Source organism: Ochotona curzoniae, unplaced genomic scaffold (genome assembly GCF_017591425.1).
Source record: "Ochotona curzoniae isolate NIBS_2020 unplaced genomic scaffold, NIBS_Ocur_1.0 scaffold_4506, whole genome shotgun sequence".
In the NCBI taxonomy this organism is placed as follows: Eukaryota; Metazoa; Chordata; class Mammalia; order Lagomorpha; family Ochotonidae; genus Ochotona; species Ochotona curzoniae.
The window spans coordinates 49,922,287-49,945,658 of NW_024467119.1; the positions used below are offsets into that span (position 1 = coordinate 49,922,287).

General features: G+C 40.1%; 1 protein-coding gene across 6 annotated transcripts in view; it reads right to left on the bottom strand.

The window, feature by feature from the left end:
• The window catches only part of FAM241A (family with sequence similarity 241 member A), a 50,597-nt gene that overhangs the window by 26,847 nt on the left and 378 nt on the right, over positions 1 to 23,372 (bottom strand). Inside the window, exons 1-2 of one of the 6 annotated variants that reach the window (XM_040967349.1) lie at positions 14,065 to 14,977; positions 13,234 to 13,770 (exon numbers count right to left, since the gene is read on the bottom strand). The exons of 4 other annotated variants lie outside the window; for them this stretch is intronic. In XM_040967349.1, coding sequence (XP_040823283.1) covers positions 13,234 to 13,365 — 132 coding nt within the window. In that variant the 5' untranslated portion in view covers positions 13,366 to 13,770; positions 14,065 to 14,977. One more of the 6 variants, XM_040967350.1, reaches the window with a different exon arrangement.

Sequence of the window (23,372 nt, forward strand, 5' to 3'; positions counted from 1 at the left end):
CTGGAAACTTCAAACAGGAGTCAGGGCTTTGGAACTGCAGCCAGGTACTCTGCGACTGGATGGGGGTGCCTTTACCATGAGGCCCAAAACCTACTCCCACAGTTTTAATAGGTACAAACTGTGGTGTGCTGCTAACTGTTTGATGATATGTTTGGTGAGCAATGAGAGGAAGCACTCATTTCCAGCATTTACACACATTGTAGTGCTTTACAATTTCTATTGTGCTAGTACTGCCACCATGGCCAATTTCAAGTTATAATTGCCAGCTTGCAGGTTGTTGAGGATTTCTCAATTGGTTTGTAGGGCTGGGTGGCACCCAGTGCCAGTACTTCATTGCAGGAATAGCAGTGGAGGTAAATTGTGATGTAAATTTCCATGCTTATAATCAACGACATGAGTTAGTGCGTTTAAACTGCATCTCTAAGTCCCTAAAATTGCCAAGTCAATCACTGCATTACAAAAATACCAGTCAGGAAAATCACGTTAAGCAATATATTATGACCTGAGTAGTGGGCATGGCAGGAGAGAATGGTATGTGGGCGGCACAGAATTACCACCAAGTCATACATTTTGTGTTTTCTGGTCTGTCCCATGCAGATTTCGAAAGGCATCCAGCTCAACAGACATGTCTACTTAGAATAGAGTTTAAATGTCCTGGTTGATTTGTAAAGAAGAGGTGCTCTTTCGATGCTCCTTACGGCGAATGGCATGACCATGCTACAGATGAGGCCAAAGGGCCAGAGACCTGCGGGGCATGTTTGGACTCCCATCCTCTTGCTCTTCTCCCTTCAGCTTTCCTCTCTCCTGCATGGTCAAGGCATGCTTTTGTTTCAGTCTCAGCCTCAGCCATACCTCTCTCTCGCAGCATCAAGTAATGCTGCTTTAATGCCTTCTAAGTCAATATATGTGTGAGCATGTGACTAATGTCTCTATATTTGTACTACAGGCTCCAGGAGCAGATCTATTTTTACTGATTGCTGATATTCTCTGAGATCAATATAGCAGTGTAGTGGTGCAGATTCAGTGCCTTAACAGTAGTTCCGTATGGTAGAAGTCAAGTTGGCAGGGTTGTGTTTGTTTCTGGAGGTCCCAGGGGAGCAATCCTTTTTGCTCTAGGTTGTCCCGTTTTTGGGTTATGTTTTGCTCCTGGATCCCTTCTTCTAGCTTTAAAGCTGCCAGTTTTGGGGAAAGTTTCTCTATTTTGAAGGACCTATGTGATCCAGGATACACAACCCCCATCTCAAGCTTCTTAAATTTAATCAGCAAAGCTCCTTCGCTTGTATACGTTGTTATAGTCACAAGTTCTGAGTAGGATACGGTCACCTGTGAGGAGGCTTAGCCTGACCACTACAGGATACAAACATATATGGGCTACAGATTACTTATGTGTCTGTTTCTTTTCGCCAGCTTATTAACGAGGCAACTGAAGGTAGTTGTCATGTCTTACGAAACCTAACCTCAGTACTTAGTTCATTGCACCATGCTTAGTCCACTGTAAGTTTATAATCAATATTTGTTAAATGAACAGCGGGGATGCTCGACAACAACAAATTAAGTTGTGAACAACTCACAAATTAAAAAACAAAACTTGAATATAATATTTATATTCATTTTCTTCCTCCATGAGCACAGTTTAAAAATATATTTTTAGATACCTATCAGTAAATGTTAGCATCAATTACAGGATAGGTTAGCTGATAGCTAAAACTGAAAGGCTCAGCCGAATGCCTAACTCGTTGTATTTTAAGAGCAAGGACTACTCGGTATGGATAGTCATCTGGGTCCTGGAAAAAATTTTTTGGATGTTTCTGATTTTTCACAGCAACAGTAGTGAGGTATATTACTATCAGAATGGTAGGAAAGCTGACTCTGAGTGCATACTAAGCAGTACTGGACTTTAGATGCGTAACTTTGCTTGATCCTTCTGACAATTTGTCAGGGAAGCACTGTTACATCCTCCTATTTACAGAGAACAAAACCAGAGTTTCAGAAGAATTTAACGTCTACCAATTTCATTTAGTAATTTAATGGGACTGTGACTCAAATTTCGGTATTTTCACTTTAGAACCCACTTTGTTAATTCCCTCACCGTTCTCCTTGTTAATGTTCTCAGAAGTTTTACACATTTCCTCTCTGAAAAAGAGAAGCACTGTGAAAACATATTTTCATTTCACACAGAATGAGTACTTCTAACACAACAAAATGAGCATCGGCACCTTTGTGGCTCTGCGTCTTTTCTCACAGTTTAAAAGTAAGTTTATCAACCAAATATTGTTTACATTTTAATTTTCATCATCTAAAAAATTTTTGAACAATGGGACCGGTATTGTGGCACAGTGGATTAAGCCCTCATCCTCGGTGCCAGTATCTCAGATGGGTGCTGGTTCGTGGTGGGCTCCTTCACTTCAGATTCAGCTCCCTGTGAATGTGCCTGAGAAAACAGAGGATGGCCCTAGTACACAGACCCCTGCACGCATGTAGGAAACCTGGATGGAGTTCCTTCCAGACTCCTGTCTTTTCTCTTTCTCTCTCTCTTTTTGTTCTCGTACCTTTCAAATAAGTAAATAAGTATATCTTAAAAATTTTTAAGCAAAGTAAAGCTAACCCTAGTTGATTAGCACACTTCTTAGCTTGCTAAGTTGTGCAGAGTATTCAGATTCCAATGTGGAAAAAAAGAAAAACAATTCCAAGCAAAAAGGAAGAGTTATACTTGGTAGAATTCCAGCATAGCATCCCTTCTCTGCTCGTCTCCTAAAACAACCCTCCGAACACTTCACACATGAAACAGTACACAGTGTAGAATGCGGAGAAAGACATTTCCCTGTTCTGACATGCATCAGTATGTGTGACTCTAATGAAAGTGCATTTGTCAACTGCATAGCTTCTTTCATAGTTACACATAGAATGCTTGTTATGACATGCACACTGAAAAACATTCTCACTTAAATAGTGATTCAGATTTGGAATTGCTTTTTTTGTTGTTGTTCATGATTGAAGACATACGCAAACCATAAAGGCCTATCAGTTTAAGCAATTGCTTGGTGGTTAAGTTGCCACTGGGATGTCTGCATGACCTTCCGAGTGCCTGCTCCCGAGGCCAGCTACCTGCTAATGCATACCCTAGGAGGCCAGCAACATAGCCAACCTTGGCCACCATGGGCATGTGAGGAGGGAGCCAGTGCATGGAGTTTTCTGTTTCTGCCTCTCAAATAAAAAGTAAATAAAAATTTTAAAAATATGTAAGGGTATTCTAACTGATTCAAAACCCTTCCTTGTTAAAAGATATTAAAAATTACTGAGACATTTTAAAATGGCACTTGAAATAACCACAGGATTTTTGAGAAGGATACTCAAAGAGAATTAAACTGAAGTCTCTTATTTCAGAAACAAGCAGGGGCCAGCATGTGATGTTGGGGTTAAACTACCACTTGCAACACCAGCATTACATAGGAGCACTGGTTGAAGTTCCAACGGTTCCACTTCCCACCCAGCTCCTTGTTAATGTGCCCTGGGAAAGCAGCAAAAGACTATCCAAATACTCTGCTGTTGTACCCACAGAGACCCAGAGAAAGCTCCTGGCTCCTGGTTTTGGCCTGCTCCAGCTCCAGTCATTATAGACACTTGGGGCAGAAACTAGTGGTTGGAAGACCTGTATCTCAATCCTTCTCCGCACTCCCCCCGCCCCCTGTCTCTCCCCACTCCCTGTCTCTCTTGTTACTCTATCTTTAAATTAAAAAAGCAAATCTTAAAAAAAAATAAAAGAAACAAGGAATAGGGAATTTAAATGACACAGCCTGTTAAAAAAATATAGGCTTTGAAAGCAAATAGAAGACTTCAATTCTTCTGTCACATAGCAGTGAGTTGGTACAGGCAAACGACTTAACCACTGACCTTTGGTTTATCCATTTAGGAAAGGAACATTATAATTCTTGTCTCGCAGAATTGTTGTAGTGACAAAACGTATGAGGAAACACATAAAATGCTCTTTAGTTTGCATTGTATGCACTGAATATATTGGTAATATTTTTACTACAGTTTTCATGGAGCTGATGTCTAATGATTTTTATTTCTATTCCTTCTATTGTATCATGCCATCCAAGATAATTAACACCTTAGTGATTAAATTTCCCATGACGATTAAATTCAGTTGTGTTTTTCTTCAAGTGTTACGACAATATAATTATGTGGAAGTTGAGGTGGGATGTTTTCTATGGAATATGCTTCCTTACCCATGGAGCAACGTGTGTACATTGTCATGGTTACAGTTCTGTGTGTTCTTTCTTACAAGGGAACAACTAACATTTTATAAACAAGTTTTTCCTGAGTGACACTTTATTATTAATTTTCAACTTTTAAAATAAATTAATTATCCCAGTCCTGAATCGGTTCACATCATCCACTGGCAAATCCGAACACGTGAACAGAGTGTAGGTCGAGCCAGGTTCGGTCGCAACAAAAGCAGTACACAACACAGAATGCCAAGGTGAGGTTGCCTGTGCCAGATGTGACCACAGCACCCAACCAGCACGCGTGAGAAGCAGGAAGGGAGGGAGCAGAGCTGGCAGAGGAATAAGGGGTGGTTCCCTAGCTGAACAGCTACTCCCACTGGAGAGTGTGAGCTGGGATGGGGGTAGACCAGACCAGGCAGGGCTACAGCTCCTGTGCGCCTCATGTGGACCAGATCAGGGAAAAGCCAGGCTGGGCTGATTATTCCTACTGGTGCAATCTACAATTAGAGTGGGTGAGGGTTGTTGGGGCTTAGCCAAGGCATCAGTTGGCACAAGCTGGCACTGGGGCTAGTTCTGTCAAGTTAAATCACAGAACCACCTGGAGAGTGCATAATCTGGGAGTTGGAGACGCCTGGGAGGGAAATAGTGGGCTCCTCCCTCTTGGGTTACCACCCCCCATGAGAGGGCACGAAGACTAGGACAGGGGCTGGGGTGGCTAGACAGACACCCAACAACATCTGTGAAGGCTGGATAGTTGAGCTGGTTAGATGGAACAAGGTTTTAATACCCATTGACACAAGGGCTTGTGGGAAAGACTGGACTAGTCTGCCACACATATTGGCAAACTAGGGTAGGGGGTGGGCCTGGTGGGGGTTATTGTGGGTCGCTCTGACTAGGCTGCAGCTCCCACTGGTTTATGTGAGGGCCGAGTATATGCTGGGCAGAACCAGGCTGGACTGCAAACACCCATTGGTTCCAGTGGAAAACAGGGATGGAAACAGAACCAACAACCCAGCCATTGCAACCACCAGCTGATCGGGGACATGGACTGTGCCGGGCCCTATGCTTGCTAGTACCTAAAAGAATCTGGACTGGGAACACCTCAGACAAAGTTTCTTTGGGGATCCCCCCAACTGAGCTTCCGGACTCAGAACGCCAACCAAGAAAAGGCAGAGGACAGAACAAGTCAAGTAACCACCTCAGCTCTATGTTGGCAATGAAAATACTGGGCAAACAGAGACTATATAATGGACTATGTTAACCAGTGGATTCTCCATCGGCCTCATCGTGGTGAGAGTGGCAGCAATTCAGATCTGTTGAACTATCAAAACCACTTGAGCAAGACCCTCGGAGCATGCCTCACATCTGGACGTGGGGCGGTTGGGAGACTGGGTGGGGCTTCTCCCTTAAAATTCCCTTTTACATTAGATAATGTAAAGAAACAATATGGAACTAATTGTCTTGCCCATCTTCCAGTAGTGCTTGAAGCTTTTTACCCTAATTATGTCAAGATTGTAAAAAAAAAAAATTAATTAGTTTTGGGAGAGAGAAGGAGAGTGGAAAAAACAGGTGTGCCATCTGTTGATTTACTTTCCAAATGTCCAGAAATAGGAACTCAATTGAGATGTTCCCCATGATTGGCAAGGACCCAAATACTTGAGCCATCACCTCTGCCTTTCAGGGTGAATATTAGCAGGAAGATGGTATTGAGAATGGAGTTGGGATTCAAATCCATACACTTCGATATGGAATACAATATTCCCAAGCAATGTCTTCACTGTTGCTCCAACTACCCACTCACTTTCAACTGGTTTCTTGTGTACAGTTACATTGATACTGTTGTTGCTATACTGCATATATATATTTTAAAAATATTTATTTTTATGGGAAATTTCGAGATATACAGAGAAGATCTTTCGTCTGATGATTCACTCCCCAAGCGGCCACAATGGCCAGTGCTAAGCCAATCCGAAACCAGGAGCCAAGAGCCTCCTCCAGGTCTTGTAAGGCGTTGGGCTGTCCTTGATTGTTTTCCCAGGCCACAAGTAGGGTGTTGGAGGGGAAATGGAGCCACCAGGGGTGGAACCAGTGCTCATATGGGATCCTGCTACATACAAGGCAAGGACTTTGGCCACTAGGCTACCATGCCGGGCCTTGCATATTCTTAAATATCTATTTGGAGATAGACTAATTGCCTGCTGGGCACTTACTATACCTTCTTTGACAAGTAGCACCTTGGCTTTCTTTTTGGGAAATAATCACCTACCCACTCTTAGTTTGTGTGTTATTTGAAGATGTCTCAGTTTCCATCTCCAGGAATTGGCAAGCAGAACGTTTCATTTTCTTGGAAATGCGATAAAGAAACATGTAAGTAAGTGATGCAAGATAGGCTCTATCCAAGATTTAGTTACAACTATGCAAAAAGAAACAAGAAAGAGCAAAATTATGCTTTGTGAACCGGTAATGTGTGGGGAATCATATTACTATGAAGGTAAAGGTTTCTTAAGAATAAGGCTGACATAAATAATGCTGTGAAATGGATAGAGACAGAGTCCCACTGGTATCATTTGGGTACTTAGATCCAGTTAGCACATACTGGATCACTGAGCCAAGTGAATTTTTTTACATGGAACCAAGGATCAGAGTAATGATGAAGATAATGATGATTTAAACAAAAACTTCCATTGAGCAAATGCTTACTATAAACTAGATATTGTTTAAAGCACTTCATACTATGTCATTTAATCTTTATTTATCACAATGCATATTTCTATCCAAAGCCTGTGTTTTTAACTATAGTGCTTCTTATTTCATTATTATTGTATGCTTCCCAGTGATTGTTAACCTGTAGAATGTATTGATAGTATTTTTTAAATTCATGGGTGTTCGCCAAGGGGAAACTTTTTGCAAGATTTATTTATTTCAAAGGCAGAATGACAGGGGAGACATAAAGAAATAAAAGTCTCCTATCTGCTGGCTCACTCCCCAAATGGTTGCCAAGATCCAGGGCTGGGCCAAAAGCCTGGGACCCCCACATGGGTGGCATGGATCCAAGTACTTGGATTATTATCTGCTGCCTTTCCAGGTGCTTTGGCAGGCAGCTGGATCAGAAACAGAAGCTGGAACTTGAACTGGCATTCAGATACAGGATATTAGTGCCTTAAGCACTAGCTTAACCTGCAGGGTTAAAACATAGGGGCCAAGGTGCAATTTTTAAAAATGGACTAATTTTTAAAAATTACCAAAGAATACATGGATAAATGATTATTGAAATATGTGGATAACATAAAAGAAGGCAGAATAAAAACTGACATGGTGATTTCACCTAACCACTTTTGGTTAGCTTCTCCAGCCTTAACTACGTGGATTCATGGAAATCAAAGCCATGGAAGGTAACTATTGCACAATACAGGTCAAGGTGCACGCATAAAACAAGTAAATGGAAAATAATTTTATGTAGCATAGTATTTTCAAGTTGAGGATTACTGAACCAGTGGAATGAGTAGCAACTTTTACATCTTCCTGCTGTAACTTCTCCTTTCAACCTGCTTTTACTCAAGTATTTCCACTCACTGTTTTCCAACGTCACTGTATTCTGCTGACAGGGGATTTTTCTTAGTCCAGTGGCTCTCTCATATTTTCACTTCCTTCATTCATCATTTCTGATGAGAAGCCAGCTATCGGTTGTATTGGAGTTCCTTTGTTTATGATGAGTCATTTTTCCCTTTCTGCTTTCAAGATTTTATTTTTGTGCAGCCTGTATGTTCTTCACATTTCCTTCTTGTTTTTATTATTTATCCATATTGCTTAGGTATTCCCCCTGGGTTAACATAGCCTACTTTCAAGTTAAAGGATGTGCTTAAGCCCCCTTAGTTAGATTCTACTACTATGGCTTGGAGACTATTAAAGGGATTTTTTCCCTTGCTTTCTGTAAGTTCAACAAGGGACTAGTGGTAGCTCCAAGGTTTCCACTCTTGGCTGCTCCTCAGAGCTGAAAGTCTTGGGGCTATACACAGCTTTCTTGACATTTAGAGCTGACTGTGATATTATTTTTAACACTGGCTTCCTGGAAGATGTCCCCAAGGGGTCTGGTCAGAGGTTGTATTTAACCTTCCTATGCCATGCAGGTGTTTGACCTGGGTGTATGGGCCTTTATGTAGCATACAGAATGCTTTCAAGTCTACCCCACATCTTGCAATGACTGCTCCTGAATGGGTGCAGCCTGGCAAGCACACGATCCCCACTTTCCTGATCCTAGAGGTTGATATTCCCTGGTTGTTTCTTCAAAACTTCTGGCTGCTATTGTTTTGACGGATAACAGAGCAAGTTTCCTTTCAGTTGCAGCACTCAGCCCTAGGCCTTTAGGCACTTGAAGTATCTATAGTTTTCATGAATTTGGTGATGGTCAAACTTTGGGTAACAAAATCTGACTTTTGGAGACTCATTTAATTAGATAGTCCTTTCACAAAGTTCAAAAAAATCTTTGAGTATTTGCTTATTCTTACAATTTAAGTGGATAAAGCAAGTGGCTTCATTTTTCTCTTTTCTAATGATCTTTCACACACCATTTCATAGGCAATCTTCCTTCTTTGCTCAACAAAGTCTACCAAGTACTTTTGATGGCAATTAACTCATTTTTCATTAAGCCGAAGGAAAGTTAATGGGAAATTCAAATCTCAAAATAGTTCTGTTTTTCTTTACTTGTGTTCCGTACATTAAACGCCACACCCAACTTTGCCTTTTAAAACAAATTCCTAGCATAATTAAAATGCTTTCTATCAGCCTTTTTGATCGACTAGAAAACGTACCATTTTATAGAACTGATTCTGTCCCATAAACCTTTTCCTGGTTCCAATAATGTATTAGATATATAACACTACATCCTGTGCTTCCAGATGCCAATGATTTATTAAGGAGATTAGATTTCTTTACAGGTAACTATAAGTCAAGATGCAATGAGTGTTTAAGAGTGCAAAATCTTCGCATTTGGTTCTAAAAAGGTAACCTGCTAAAACATTAAATCATGAAAGCGTACAAAGTAAACCCAACCAAACCAAAACAAACAAAAAAATACAGAAACAACGAAAACCACACAATCTGATCTAGTATGCTTAAGTGCATATAAATTGTTATATAATAGGTCAGCTGTGTATACCACAAACTGATCCTGTGGTTGTCAAAAATATCTTTACTTCAGCATTGAGTCACTTGCTGTTAGGAGCCACAGACTTACAGGCCTTAGACTTGGCTAGAACATCCCGTGCAAAGCAAGGGAACAGAACCTCCACCCTTGTTCCTGTTCTAGTAAGTAGTTCGTCCCCTGTTTCATTATAGATGATTAGTTCGTTCCCTATTTCAATGAAGATAATCAGTTCCAGGAAACCCCTCCCCAAAACCTCCTCCCCTAGAGAAGAAGGTATATATATATGAGGAGTAAAATGAAGAGCTTGGGGCACTCTTTTCCACCAAGTACATGTGTCCGTGTGTTTCCTGGGCCAGCAGCCCGGCATTCCCAGTCCACCCTCAGGGTTTGAGCGTCGTGTCCTGCAGGTTGGGACAACTTGCAAAGGACTCATGTTTTGCTCTTTATTCCTTTCCATGTTAAAAGCTGGCTTTTAGAATTAGATGTTGTCTAAATTAAAATGTTTACACATTTTAGGACCTATTTATTGATTAAAAATAACAATTTGAATACCAAATATATGAAAAGCAATGTGTTAAGTACATGAATTTTTAAATAAAGAAAATTAAGGGAGAGATGATATAGTTTACTCAACACTATCAAATTTACTGGTACAGTGAGAGCACACATTCAGGCAGTCTGGCTCTGATGCCTACAGCCAGTACCACCAGGGTTTTTCGAAATGTTCATGGAAAGTGTGACCTATGAAAGCTATGCATGGATTTCAAACCTTTTAGCACCAAAATAAACTTAACTTTTAATTTGCTTTTACCACAAACTTTTTTTTTAAGTTCCTCTGGATATGTTTCATTTTAGTAAAGCCAGTCTTATAATCATTCATATTCCATTATATTAGTTTTATACAGCAATACAGTAACATTTGTTTTTGCTTGCTTACATTTAGCGAAAACAATAAATGTTTTCTAAAGCGATTTTGTGTTTTTTCTATGTGGTTCACTGTACAGTAAAGCACCTTTAAGGTTAGTCTAATCATAATTCTAAATCCTCACACTCTATAGAAATGAATTTGACACTATAACATATACTTTTCCATTCTGAAATCTGTTAAGTAGACTCCTTGGTGGGAACTGGAACACTTGCACCTTAAGCAAGGCACACTTTCTTTCAGGATGCAGATCCATAGCAAAGCTAAGGTACTGTGAAGTCAGAGGCCCAGCCAGAACAACAGGGCTTCCCTAGGGCACTGGGTGTTACAGAATTTATCAGTAATATTGCTGCGCTGGTATTTGACAATAATCTTTTTGAAAGAAGTATTAACATTATAACTTTGTGAATACTTTTCTTTTTAAATTAAATTTTAGGAAAGGACTTTTAAATTTATATTGAGGCCAAGGAAACACAGTTATCAAAAAGGGTGAAACAGGGCCCAGCGGCGTGGCCTAGTGGCTAAAGTCCTCAACTTGAATGCGCCGGGATCCCATATGGGCACCGGTTCTAATCCCGGCAGCTCCACTTCTCATCCAGCTCCCTGCTTGTGGCCTGGGAAAGCAGTTGAGGACGGCCCAAAGCCTTGGGACCCTGTACCCGAAGAAGTTCCTGGATCCTGGCTTTGGATTGGGATAGCATCAGCCATTGCGCTCACTTGGGGAGTGAACCATCAGACGGAAGATCTTCCTCTCTGTCTCTCCTCCTCTCTGTATATCTGACTTTCCAATAAGTAAATAAATCTTTTTTTAAAAAAAGGGTGAAACATAATTTGATTTTGCTGTGACACACACACACACACACACATATATTTTAAAAGATTTATTTAATTATTTTTATTGCAAAGTCAGATATACAGGGAGGAGAAGAGACAGAGAGGAAGATCTTCTGTCCACTGATTTGCTCCCCAAGTGGCCACAATGGCCAGAGCTAAGCCAATCTGAAACCAGGAGTTAGGAACTTCCTCCAGGTCTCCCATGCAGGTGCAGGATCCCATGGCTTTGGGCCGTCGTTTCCAGGCCATAGGCAGGGAGTTGGATGGTAAGTGGGGCTGACCAGCGCCCTTATGGGATCTCAGTGTGTTCAAGGCGAGGACTTTAGCCACAAGGCTACTGTGCTGGGCCCTGTATATTTTTTTAGTATCAAATTTGAATAGCTAAAGTGTGTTAGTATAGCTAATAAAAGTATGCACACATGTGAATTATTCTCACTAGGATTCGGTTTTTTTTAATTAACTAATTGGGGTGGCATCATGATTTAGCATGTAAAGCCACTGTGGACAATACAGACTTCCCATACACGTTCTGGTTTATGTTCAGGCTGTTCACTTTTGATCCAGCTTTCTCCTCATGGCCTGGGAACAGCAGCAGGAGATGGCTCCAGTGTCTGGACTGCTGCCTCCCGCCTGGGAGACGGGACTAGGCTCCTGGCTTTAGCTTGGCCCAGACTTGGCTGCTGCAGCCATCAAGGGAGTGCGGCAACAGAAGGAACATTTCTTTCTGTCTCTTCCTCTTTCTTTAACTCTCACTTTTTAATAAATAAATTTAAGTCTTTAAAAAATAAAATAACTAATTTCTTGATAGGAACTATAATGGGTTCTGGTAAATTTTCAAAAAGCTATGAAAATTTGGAAGTTGATTATTGTGTCCTGTACAATAACAGGTTCTTATTTGGTGTACTGTACCTTTTGTCCAATCCAATGGCAACTGAATTTTTTTCATTTCGTAGTTCTGAAATAACCACTGCTGTAAATTCATATTGAATAAAAGTTCTATGAAGTTATTAATCACCTGGACTAAACTGGGGAAAAAAGTAGCAGCTTGTAATGAAAGCACTAAAAAATTGGTAGGTATCTGGCCTTGAACAGACAGGATAATCCACAGGCTTTTAACATTACTTTGGCAAACAGTATACTCATATAAAACCACCTAGTTTTACATTAGCTATTTTTGGTGGACAGTGGTACAGTGATAATGACTAGAAATTTTCTTCTTTGATAAAATTTATAGCTGTCTTCTGAAGTTATGCTCCTTTTCTCTCAGCAAACTTTGCACCTGCCCTTTCTGCAAGGCGTGATGTACATGCCACTTGTGGTGAGCGTGCACAGACCTGACTGAGCTGCCAGACTGCCTGTGGCTGCTCATTTCCAGGAAACCACACTCAAGTTCGTGGTGTGTGTCACATCCTCTCTGAGTACAACTAACTTTTGATTACTACATTTCAACTCTGATAATTCACCATCCTTGCTTCACAGAACATGCTGCTTTATAAAACTTCACTTTTGGTCAATTGCGTTCAAATAAACCAATAATAATTACATAACTTCTATGAGCAAGGTGCATGTTATAAGATACCCTAAATGAACTGACCACGCTCCCTGTCCTTAGGCTGCTTAATGTCAAAGGAAAGATTGTGTATGCCAATCAACACATTAAAACATGGCGGGGCTATCCCTCACTATCATTTTCTAACAGATCTGTAGTTTTCTTTGACATCATTACTTCCTAGCTCAGGCAACTCATTAGGTTCCTGGATGTGTATGCTCAACTGCAGATTCAAAGGTTTCCAGGTTGATGTCTTAGCAGAATGTTGAATTCAATATGCCCACTACGAAACTCATAATCATCCACCCTAACATTGGCTTTCCTCCACGCAGATGGAGACAGCCTGCAGTGCAGCCAAGAAGCCTCTGGTCATTCTAGATGCCTTCAACTTTGTCCTCTTTGCTTCCTCTTCTGCTGCTTCATTCTCCTCTGAATTCCTAATTTAGAACTGTGAGGGGGCTTACTCTTAGCTCATGTTATCTTTTTTTTTTCTTATTTTCTATTCTCTTTGGATGGAAAAATCATCTACTCAAATGATTTTATTAATACTTACATAATTTGTGTGCTGAAGATATCCACTTTTTAAATGATACCCTGGCCGAGAGAAAACGGTTAGAGAAACATTTTTAATCTTTTCAAAATGAAGAAAGTTTATTGTGGGCTGTTCTCTATCTTTATTAGTCATTTGTTCGATAAACGTGTTAGACACAGATTCTAAGGATCTGCTCTTCAGAAAAATGCTGTAAGGTGAGTGTGATTGGACTTTGAGTGCTCACAGCCTCTAAGACTCAACCATCAGCCAGGATCTGAAATCAGGAGTATTCTGGAAACAAATTCTGAGCTCACTCAGACAATGCACTTTGCTCTGAATCACTTAGATCTGCCTTCCCATTTTCACTGCAAATCAAGAAATCAAACCTTTAAATCCTGCAGCACAAAGGAATTGAACGTGGTATTAAAAATAAAGCATTTAAACAAACTCGTTACACAGTTTGATCATAACTTCCCATAAGAAATGTACTCTTACCTGCAGTCCATAATTAACATCTTTTTCTTTCATCTTTCCACTAAAGATTTGAATTTCCTTACACTGGGAGCAAACGAATATTATAAGAATAAAATACAGAAAACTAGAATAGGGGGTGGGTAGGAATGAATGGGGAATCCCAACTGGGGAGACATATGTAACCCCAATGACTAAGATTGAGACTCCTCAAATTGGGCTTTATTTTCTTGAGTCAAAACAAAAGGAGGGGCTGGCTAGGCCTGCAGCCTCTAGGACTCTCAGTGACGCCTTATTTACAATAACAATCCCACTCTCCACCCACTGTCCATCTTCTCCTTTACTCGTCTCACAGCTCCAGTGACCCAGTGACGTACTTACTTATCCCTTGTCTCTTTCCTGTCACTGAGGGGTACCATCTGGACCTATCTGTGTTTTTGGTACTTTGTATCCCAGCCTAGAACAGTACATAGAAAACAACAGGAGCTCAATAAAATTTTTTAAAAAATGAATGGATGAAGTTACCCAGAAAGTGAATGCCAGTCAGAAAAAAAAAATCAAAGAAAACTTTCTATAATGTAATGATGACATCAGTTTTAAAGCAATTGAAATTCACGCAATATAATAAATTTGGAGAAATAAAACATGTTCAGGATATTAGGTTATTAGAGCAACTTAAGTCCTAAAATTGTAACCAAATACAGAAAGTAGAAAGGCTTACATTTCCAATCTCATGCAGCTAATCACTTAAACTCTACAAAGAAAATACTACCATACAACCATGTCAGGACCATTACACTTTTCACATATTACTATTAAATCAACCATAAAAATAAACTACACTCAGTAAAATAAATAATGAAGGATGAAGTTTGGTACCTAACTCTTTTCTGCATATAATCATTCTCAAGTGCTCGAGACTGGATATTTTTACTGACATCAAGATGATCCTTCTAATAGACTGACACTCTATGGAAAAAATATAATTCTTTCTTGCCCTTCTTTAAACTTCAAAGTTTACACTGAAGGTGCTATACTCTCGCGAATCTCTCAAGGAGATTAAACTGCCTCTGAAACCAATACACACTGAACATGTGGAGAAAATATGTTAGAACCACATGAGCAAGCAATTGGGATTTCTGCGTTTAACAAAACTAGACAGTTACGCAATCCTTCTTGTTCATCAAAATACGTTTTTCCAGAAGTGAAATTGGAGTTAGGTTAATTTTAGTTATACTTGTGTAACTCAACTGGGAATTTACAAACTGCACTTCCACATGCTCATTAAATTATACACTCAATAATATTAGGTGAAATTAGAATTAATTAAATTAGAATTAATATTTTATAGCATCACAAGATGGTAAAAAAATGAGATCAAGTACCCTTGCTATCCACAAATTAATCTACTCTGTACAGCAAATTCTGGAAATGATTTTTCTATATTACTGTATTATCTTTTATTTATTACTCTACTGGACTAATAAATAAAAAATTATCGGGTGTCTCCATGGAAAACAATACATTGTTTAGAACACTGGTTAGTCTCTGTGGTCTCTGAAGTACTTTACAAGTCTAGAAATGGCAACATCTGAGAGCAACGTAGAAGTTATCATTCTCTGAGAACCGAGTGTGTTCCCATGCAGGTTCGGCAGACAGCCTCTCTGCCAGTGTCACGACCATTTTTACATATAGTTCTTTCAGTACATCTTTCCTTCATAACTATTTTTTTTAAAATCTTCTTCTTTGAATTGGCTGCGATGTTTGCTTAATTCCCTCCATAATAAGCTAAAAAAATCTTCAATACATGTTCATTTTACATTTAATGAGAGCCATAAATGTACCTCTTTTTGGAAGATATGTTCCAACATGGTCACCAATGAATTGCGAATTATACCTCTGAGTTTGGTCTGCTACCTGAGTTTCTTAACGATCCTATGTTCAAGGAAAAAACCCACAATGCAAGCCAAGACCAATTATATACCGGTTAATATTCCCAGTTCCTATGTTAGTTATCCTTTCATCATCTTTCTATTGTGGTGGGTTTTTAAATACAGCATATCAAGAACGACCATTCTTGCCCACATTTTTACGAACAAAGATCATTTAAACTTGATGCACAACTGACATCAACCAGTCTCTTTTCTGTTGATTCTGATAAGACAGTGTGTTTTTTTTTCATACACAAAGTCCAAGTTTCTGCCTCTTCAAAACTAATTGGTCATGGTAATTTTGCCTGGGAAATACACACTGCCTTGGCAAAAACATCAGTTGAATTTTTACAAGCCCCATATCTTTTTTTGGATGGGAGTTCTAACAGACTCCTTACTAACTCAAGAGATGCCAAAATAATTTCCTGAAGCATTTGCCATGCAACACTGACTCTGTTCTCACGGAGATTATGTTCTAGAGTGTAGTCTGAGGGCAGAGTGGGGGAGCAGTGGAGAATAAACATGTTAACAAACACATAAGGAAATTTCACACAGGAATAAAGAATACAGGATACATGATAAAGAGTAACAAACAGCGGAATGGAGTGATGTGTCTGAGATTCTTGCAGCGAAGTAGTCAGGGCTGGGATTCCTGAGAAGTTACAGCGAAGCTGATGGTATGAACATCTGTCAAGAGAAGCACTGAGGCCGAGTTCTAGGCAGACGCTTTGGGATGGAATTGCACTCGCGGTGCTAGTCACCTTGACTCTGACCCCAATACCAAATATATTCAATGAATATATCCTGACCGAGTACATATAAACTGAAGTTCCACAAAATGACACTCACATAATAAATGTTGTCATCTAATAACTTGTGTCTTATCTTACCAATTGATTGCATGCCCATACATCGCCTTTGTGGTTAAGGGATTTTAAACATGAGTTTGAATCTCAGTGTTAGAATTTACTAGGTGCAATACAGGTCGAACATCCCCTTTCTGAAGTGCTTAGGATTATAAGGGTCTTAGATTCTGGATTTTTTTTTCAAAATTGGAATATTTGCAAGCATATAACATGATACTTTGTTGATGGGAGTGTAAACATAAAAATAATTCATGTTTGATATGTATCTTCTATACATAGTCTGTGGGTAATTTATTAGAATATGTTTAGAGTATTTGCTACTAACAGTGACCTGCTACAAGAGATCCGGCTTGGGATTTTCCATTTGTAGCATCACATTAGCAATAAAAACTTTCAGATTTTGGACCATTTTAGATTTTATATTTGTAGGTCAAGGATGTTCAACTTGCATTTTTACTATGTTCTTAACCTCCTGGTGCAAATGAACATGGGTAACAAGTTATCAATCATGAAGTGTGACGACACAGGCTGCCTCCCCTTACCCTTCTTATAAAGGACTGTAAGGGGAGGGAGAGAGTAGATTATTAAGTGATTAGAAAAATAAATTAGGAAGTTAACAAATAGATTAATAAAAATCATCTGAAAGAGATTAAATATAGAATAAAAAATAAATCACAAACATACATAGAAAAATATAGAGGTGGGTGTTTAACCAACTATAGGATTAAAAAGAAGTCGGAAGCTAGCATACCTATAGATTCAAGGCCACTTCAAATATCCATGGGAAAAAAAATCCAGTTTTTGTATAATACCCAATTTTTTGCTGAATTTTTTGAAGATTCCTTATCTGCCTGGACTTCAAGATTTCCTTGTTGCACAAAATAAACCTTCAGTTTTAACTGTATTTTCTACAAGCCTTCTGAAGTACCTTGTGTATGTGTTGGGAGATGAGTTGGGGAGGTCTATAAAATTACACAGAAAATTCCTTTGCGATAAGAGTAATGAGAAATTTCCCAAATACAGACATTAGAAAAGTTATATCAAAGGAAATAAAATAGAATGACAAATGAAAATGTATTCAATTTTCTGAATATAATGTTTAGATGTTAAATATTAATAATAATTGTGTTCTTCACTTGCCATTAAGTTCCAAATAATTGCATTACGCTTTCTCTATGATCCGAAGAACCCTAATAAGCTGCAGTTGCTGCTGAAAGTAAGCAGCAGCAAATAAAGCCCATTATTTCCTTTTCCTACGCCAAGATAAGGCACGGCTGCCAAAGAAGTGCAATAGAAAAAAAAAAAAAAAGAAAACTGGAATGCAGGGTAGAATTAAATCAGAAGACACGTATCTTTGTCTTGAGCTAACTGGAAATTTGGTTTCTCTGTTCAAGTGATCTACTCTTTTAATGGCTTATCGATTCTCCTGAACACACATGGGCACATTCATGAACTAAAACACAACTTGTAGGAACTTAAAAGATTGTCAAAGGTAGGAGGCTGCTGCCTCAGGGTAAGATGGTGCCTCCAAAGAAGACAGAAGTGAAGATGATTTGACCAAGGCATAACCAATGCTTGGAAGGCTTGAGGAAAGACATACAGTTTATATATCAATATCTCTTGGGGAAGGATGTCATGGTACTTTCAGTTTCTCCCTTTAACCTTTTTTATCCCATTTCTTTCAAAGGAGAATAACTGGTACAGAGGAGGGTGACGGTTCTTTTTTCTACCATAGATTAGTGATCTACAAAGGAAAAAAGATCCTTATAAAAAGCAACATCATTTAGGTTGATGGGTTTATTTTTCTTAGAGAATAAACTATCTAAATGCAGCTTCTATGGAGAAGTGGAAGAGCTAGGGAGTCAAAGGGGAGAATGAACAGAGAACAGCATAGGCTGAGACTCAGAAGGGAGAGAGAGGAGACACAGCGACGCAGGGATGAAAAGCAAGGGGCAGAACAAGAAACCTAGGAGGACCTGCTGGAAGAAGAGACACAGGGAAAGGGGTCATTTGGGAGAGTACCTGTTTGGAAGCTTAAAGGAAATAATTTTTACCTATCCATTAGAATATCTGTTAGCATGGTAATTGCTCAACAACTAGAACCTTGCAATCCTTACCTGTTTTGAGTAGGGCTTCCCAACTTCAGCACCATTAACAGTTTGGGTCAGTTGGATCTGGGCCAGCTGCTCAGCATGACCCCTGGTCTCTTTCCATCTGATGCCAGCAGCACTTCTGCTGGCCTCAACGACCAAAAATTTCCACGCCAACCGCCAAATGTCCCTTGTGGACACAACGGCCCCCAGTTGAGAACCATGGATTTACAGACTCCGTTTTGAATAATGATTTTTTTTTTTTTTTAAGAATGAACAATATAGGGCTAACAGACGTAAAAATAATCCTCAAGTTTTTCCAGTGACACAAAGTCCTTAAGAAAAAGATGGAATTAAGGCAGAATTCATGTAAACTCTTAACATTTGTTGCAACATTGCTTGTAAACAGCCTTGAAACAAGCAGTAGAGGGGAGCAGGTGTTTAAGTCCAACAGTTAAGATGCCTCATGGAATTCTGCATCTCGGGTGGGAATGCCTGAGTTCAAATCCTTGCCCTGCTTCTGCTCAGCTGAACAGAACCCCCAGCTCCAGTTTCAGCCTGGCCAGCCTGGCTCTCGTGTGTGCTTGGGGAGTGAACCAGAGAAGGTCAAATCTCTGTTTCTCTAAACAAAAATATTTCTAATGAACAGAAAGCATGCCTGGGCTGCCTCTCTTCACTATTCTTATAAAGGATTGTGAAGTGAGGGAGAGAGTAGATTATTAAATGATTAGGAAAATAATTAATATAATAAAGTCATCCTGAAGAGACCAAATATATAATTAAGTCACAAACATGCATTTAAAGAAGAAAATATAGGTGGGCATTGAACTGGCTGTAGGATTAAAGAGCAGTCACAAACAAGCACACCTATAGATACAAAGCCACATCAAACATCCATGAAAAAAAATCCAGTTTTTGAATAATACACATTTTTTTCCCGAACTTTTTGTAGATTCCTTATCTGCCTGGACTCAACATTCCTTTTTTTTTTTTTTGGCACAAAAAAACCCTTTAATTTAATTTCTATTTTAACATGCCTTCTGAAGTACCCTTGCGTGTGAGTGTGTGGGAGGGTGGGAGTGAAAAGAGGGGTTCTATTAAGTTATCCTGGAAATTCCTTTGAGACAACTTAAAAGAACTTTTAAATCAAAAACATCATTAAGTAAAATTATGAAATAAAAGAGAAGTAGGGAAGTTATTTACAATCAACGTGAAATAGGGGGCTAGCATCCTTATAGTAATGTCAAAAGAAAAAAACAGGATGAACAAATATAATGAAAAATATAAATGCCTTAACGAATACATGAATTACCAAAGAGCATGCAAAGGCTGCTTTCCTTCTCCATTTCAGGAAGGACTGTAAAACAATAGCTCAGGTAGAATTCCTGCCTACTACATTGGCCAAGATTGACCAAGTCTCTAGTGTTTGTGGCTGGCTTGGATGTGTCCTAGCGGGCACCCAACACACTAGCACCAGAGGTGTGGATCAGTATCCCTTTCCTGATGGTGATCTTTCTAGGATGTTTCAAGAGGCGTCCGGGAGTTGGCCTCACTGACCTAGATCTTCCACCTCTGGCAATCTTTCTCAGGTTAAAAGCTGGAGGATTTACAAGCAGAGGCTTTCAAGTAGCATTATCTACAAAAGGAAATTTGAAGCACCTCTAAGGTGCACTGTTAGGTGAATGGATTACAAAACAGCTCTAAAAATACTTCTCAGATGAACTTTTTTCTTAACAAAAATGATACAACCTTCTAGGTAGTCAAAGACAATACAAACTTCTATTTTGGGATAAAACATGTTAACATATATGCCTGTACATACAGGTATAAACACATTTGGGGACACACAAATATGGAAAAACCAAATGTTTGATCACTGATATCCAAATATTACCCTGAATGAGATTTTGAATGCTTTTGTTTTCCTTATTTGATCTTGCTTTCTAATTTTCAAAAGCACACATGGCTTTCATAATCATCAAGCTAATGTAAACGCAGCCCAAAGATAATGGAACCTCATTATGCTCCACATAGGCAGTGCCATCTTGTCACTCAGGCTGTGAACTACCTCGCGTCTCAGCATATGCCACTGATACTACAGACACAGAATAAAGAGCCTGCTCATGTTTAGCTTCCCAGCTAGCTACGTAGCAAGTACACCTCTCAGGTGAAACCACCGTGCACTCCCTGTCTCGGGCACCCACAGACTGTCTCTCAGGCATACAATTATTTCTGTATATGTTGGGCCAACTGATTGTTCCTTCGGTTCCTTGGGCTTCTCCAGGAATTGCTTTGCTCCCCTGCTCATCTTCCTGAGGAACCTGACTCCCACTCCGAATCTGACCCAGTTCCTCTCTCTTCGGGACTCCTTTCTGAGAGTGTCTGAAGTTCCCAACCCTCATTTATCAGTCATCCTAACAGGAAAGTCTCAGGACAGGGGAGAAACCTTAGCTTTTCTCAAGTGTGGTGGCATCTAAGGGCAAGCTACAAAACTGATGCTGGTGAAATCATAATTATTAATAAGCTGTTTAATACTAGGATTTCAGGATTGCACAAAATCCTACAGTACAGATGCATTTCGACCTGGTGTTGCAATTGCAACGAGCCAACGTTCCGTTTCTGTAGAATCAAAACTTACGCAAAAGAACAGGTTAAAAAAAATGGTATCTGCCTTTCAAACAGGAGTGGAAAGAATATTCAGGAAAACGATGTATGTGAAGGAGCCTCTGGTCTGTGGAATAGCCCAAAAAGAAGTCAGGAAAGGGCACACTTTGGGAAGGAAATAGAAATGGAAAGGGATTTAACAGACATCCTTTAAAGTGCTGGAGCAGCGTGGGGCAGGTGCCTCTGCAGTGACAGTGTTCCGTACCATACCACCACAGCCCAGGACCAGCTGGCGGCTGCCTTCTCCTCGGGCGCAACATCCAGGAGGCCGCTGAGATGAGAGCATCCCAGGCCAGCGTGCTGAACAGAAAGGACAGCAGGAAGACAGCTTCTGCCTTATTGCCAGCTAATTAGCCTTGGTTCTGTTTCTGGCTGTATCATTGTTTCTCAAGAAACAATCACTTTAAAGTTCTAACTCACTAGCTCGGGAACCAATGTTTCAAAAACAAGTTTTAACTTGGAGTCCTTTTTCTTAAAAGCACTAACAGAACAAACACAATGAACAACAACAATCTTCCTAAAAAAACTAATGAAAGCTTCTTGGGATCTGTTTTATGTTGTATATTTCCTTTACCACTGCCTCTAAGATCTTTGAATGTCTAAAGTTATCTCCACCACCACTGCACATCAGTGCAAAAATCTTAAATTTTATTCACAGGGCCTCCAAGAAGCTAGAAAACAAGCTTTCGTGCTGATTAACTATCACAAAAGCTCTTAAAGCAATGGTTGGGTTGCACCAGTAGTTTTGCTTGTTTTGGTCTTCCCATTCAACAGCTCCTTTTATGTGGTGACATATTAAGGTGTGATTCTCCATGACTGTGAATATAGGCTTAAAGATCAACAAAAAAGGAGGTAAAGACAAAATATAAAAATAAATCTTTGAATGGAGTCCAGAAAAAGGAATTTCTATGACATACAATGGCGGTAGCTGGTACGCCAAGGTTCATCTGATTTGTAGGAAACTCGTTCACTCTTGTTCCCTTCATCTCTTTTTTTTTTTTTTCTTGGTACCATAAGCAGCTTTGGTAAGATCAGAGCTACTGATAAAGTCCATGTCACAAGTTCAGAGAAGTACGAATGAAGAATTCTATCCCTTACAACCATTGGAAAAGCTACTTTGGAAACTTGGGCACAAAAGCACTCTCTATCCCAAGGGAGTCCTTGCAGCTGTTTTCTTCTCTTTTCCAGCTGAGCAACTAAGGTAAGTGGAAACCAAGCCCTTTCGTTATCAGCGGGAAAGCCACCAGGAAGAGAAGCAGGAAGATCTCCCAGCTACCAACTATTTGCTTCTTATACCGTCACACACACACACACACACACACACACACACACACACACACACACACACACACACACACACACACACACACACACACACTCTGCACAAAGGGATCAAACCTAACACTTGGGTCTCCTTCCCGTGCCAGCCATGTGTGTTTCCTCCATAACATACTGAGATGAGAAGTCATGGTTTATAGCACTGGAGTTTGTAAATGTGACAAAAAGGACAGATGGAGAAGAACGAGAAGAGACAGATTATTAAATGATGGTCTTAATATCACAGGCTATTGGAAAGGTACGCAACACTTGAATTTCCACTTCTCCACGTGATTCTAAAGATCACTTTTCTTGTTTTTTGACCATCTAGTTATTATATTTGCAGGTAAAAACCCAATTATGTGTAGCTCAATTTTAAAAATAAACTTGATTTAATGTGATCAAACTCGGTGAAAAAAGAAATGACCACCTATTTTAGGGTTGGTCCCTTAGATTCCTTTCCCTTGGGTGCTAACAGAAAGCTCTCCTCCCACCCCCCACTTTTTTTTCCGTGTGAATGAAGTTCAGATGTTCCGTGTGTGCCTGTGGAAGCACTTGCTGCGGGCCAGTCCCAGTCGGGCCGTTCGCCGCGCACACTGCAGAGCCGGCCGCCGGCGGGAGAAGCACCCGCACCTCAGCGCCCCGAGGCGCGCGCCCCCACTGCAAGATGGAGGGCGGAGGGCTGCAGTGGGCCCACACACAGCTCCGGGGAACCGACTCCAAGTCGAAAAAGAAGTGTTTGCACGACAGGCTTTGAGACAAGCGGCCACATGGAGGGTGCTTCCCCACAACCTGGGGCCGGCCCGGAACCCTCCGCCCGA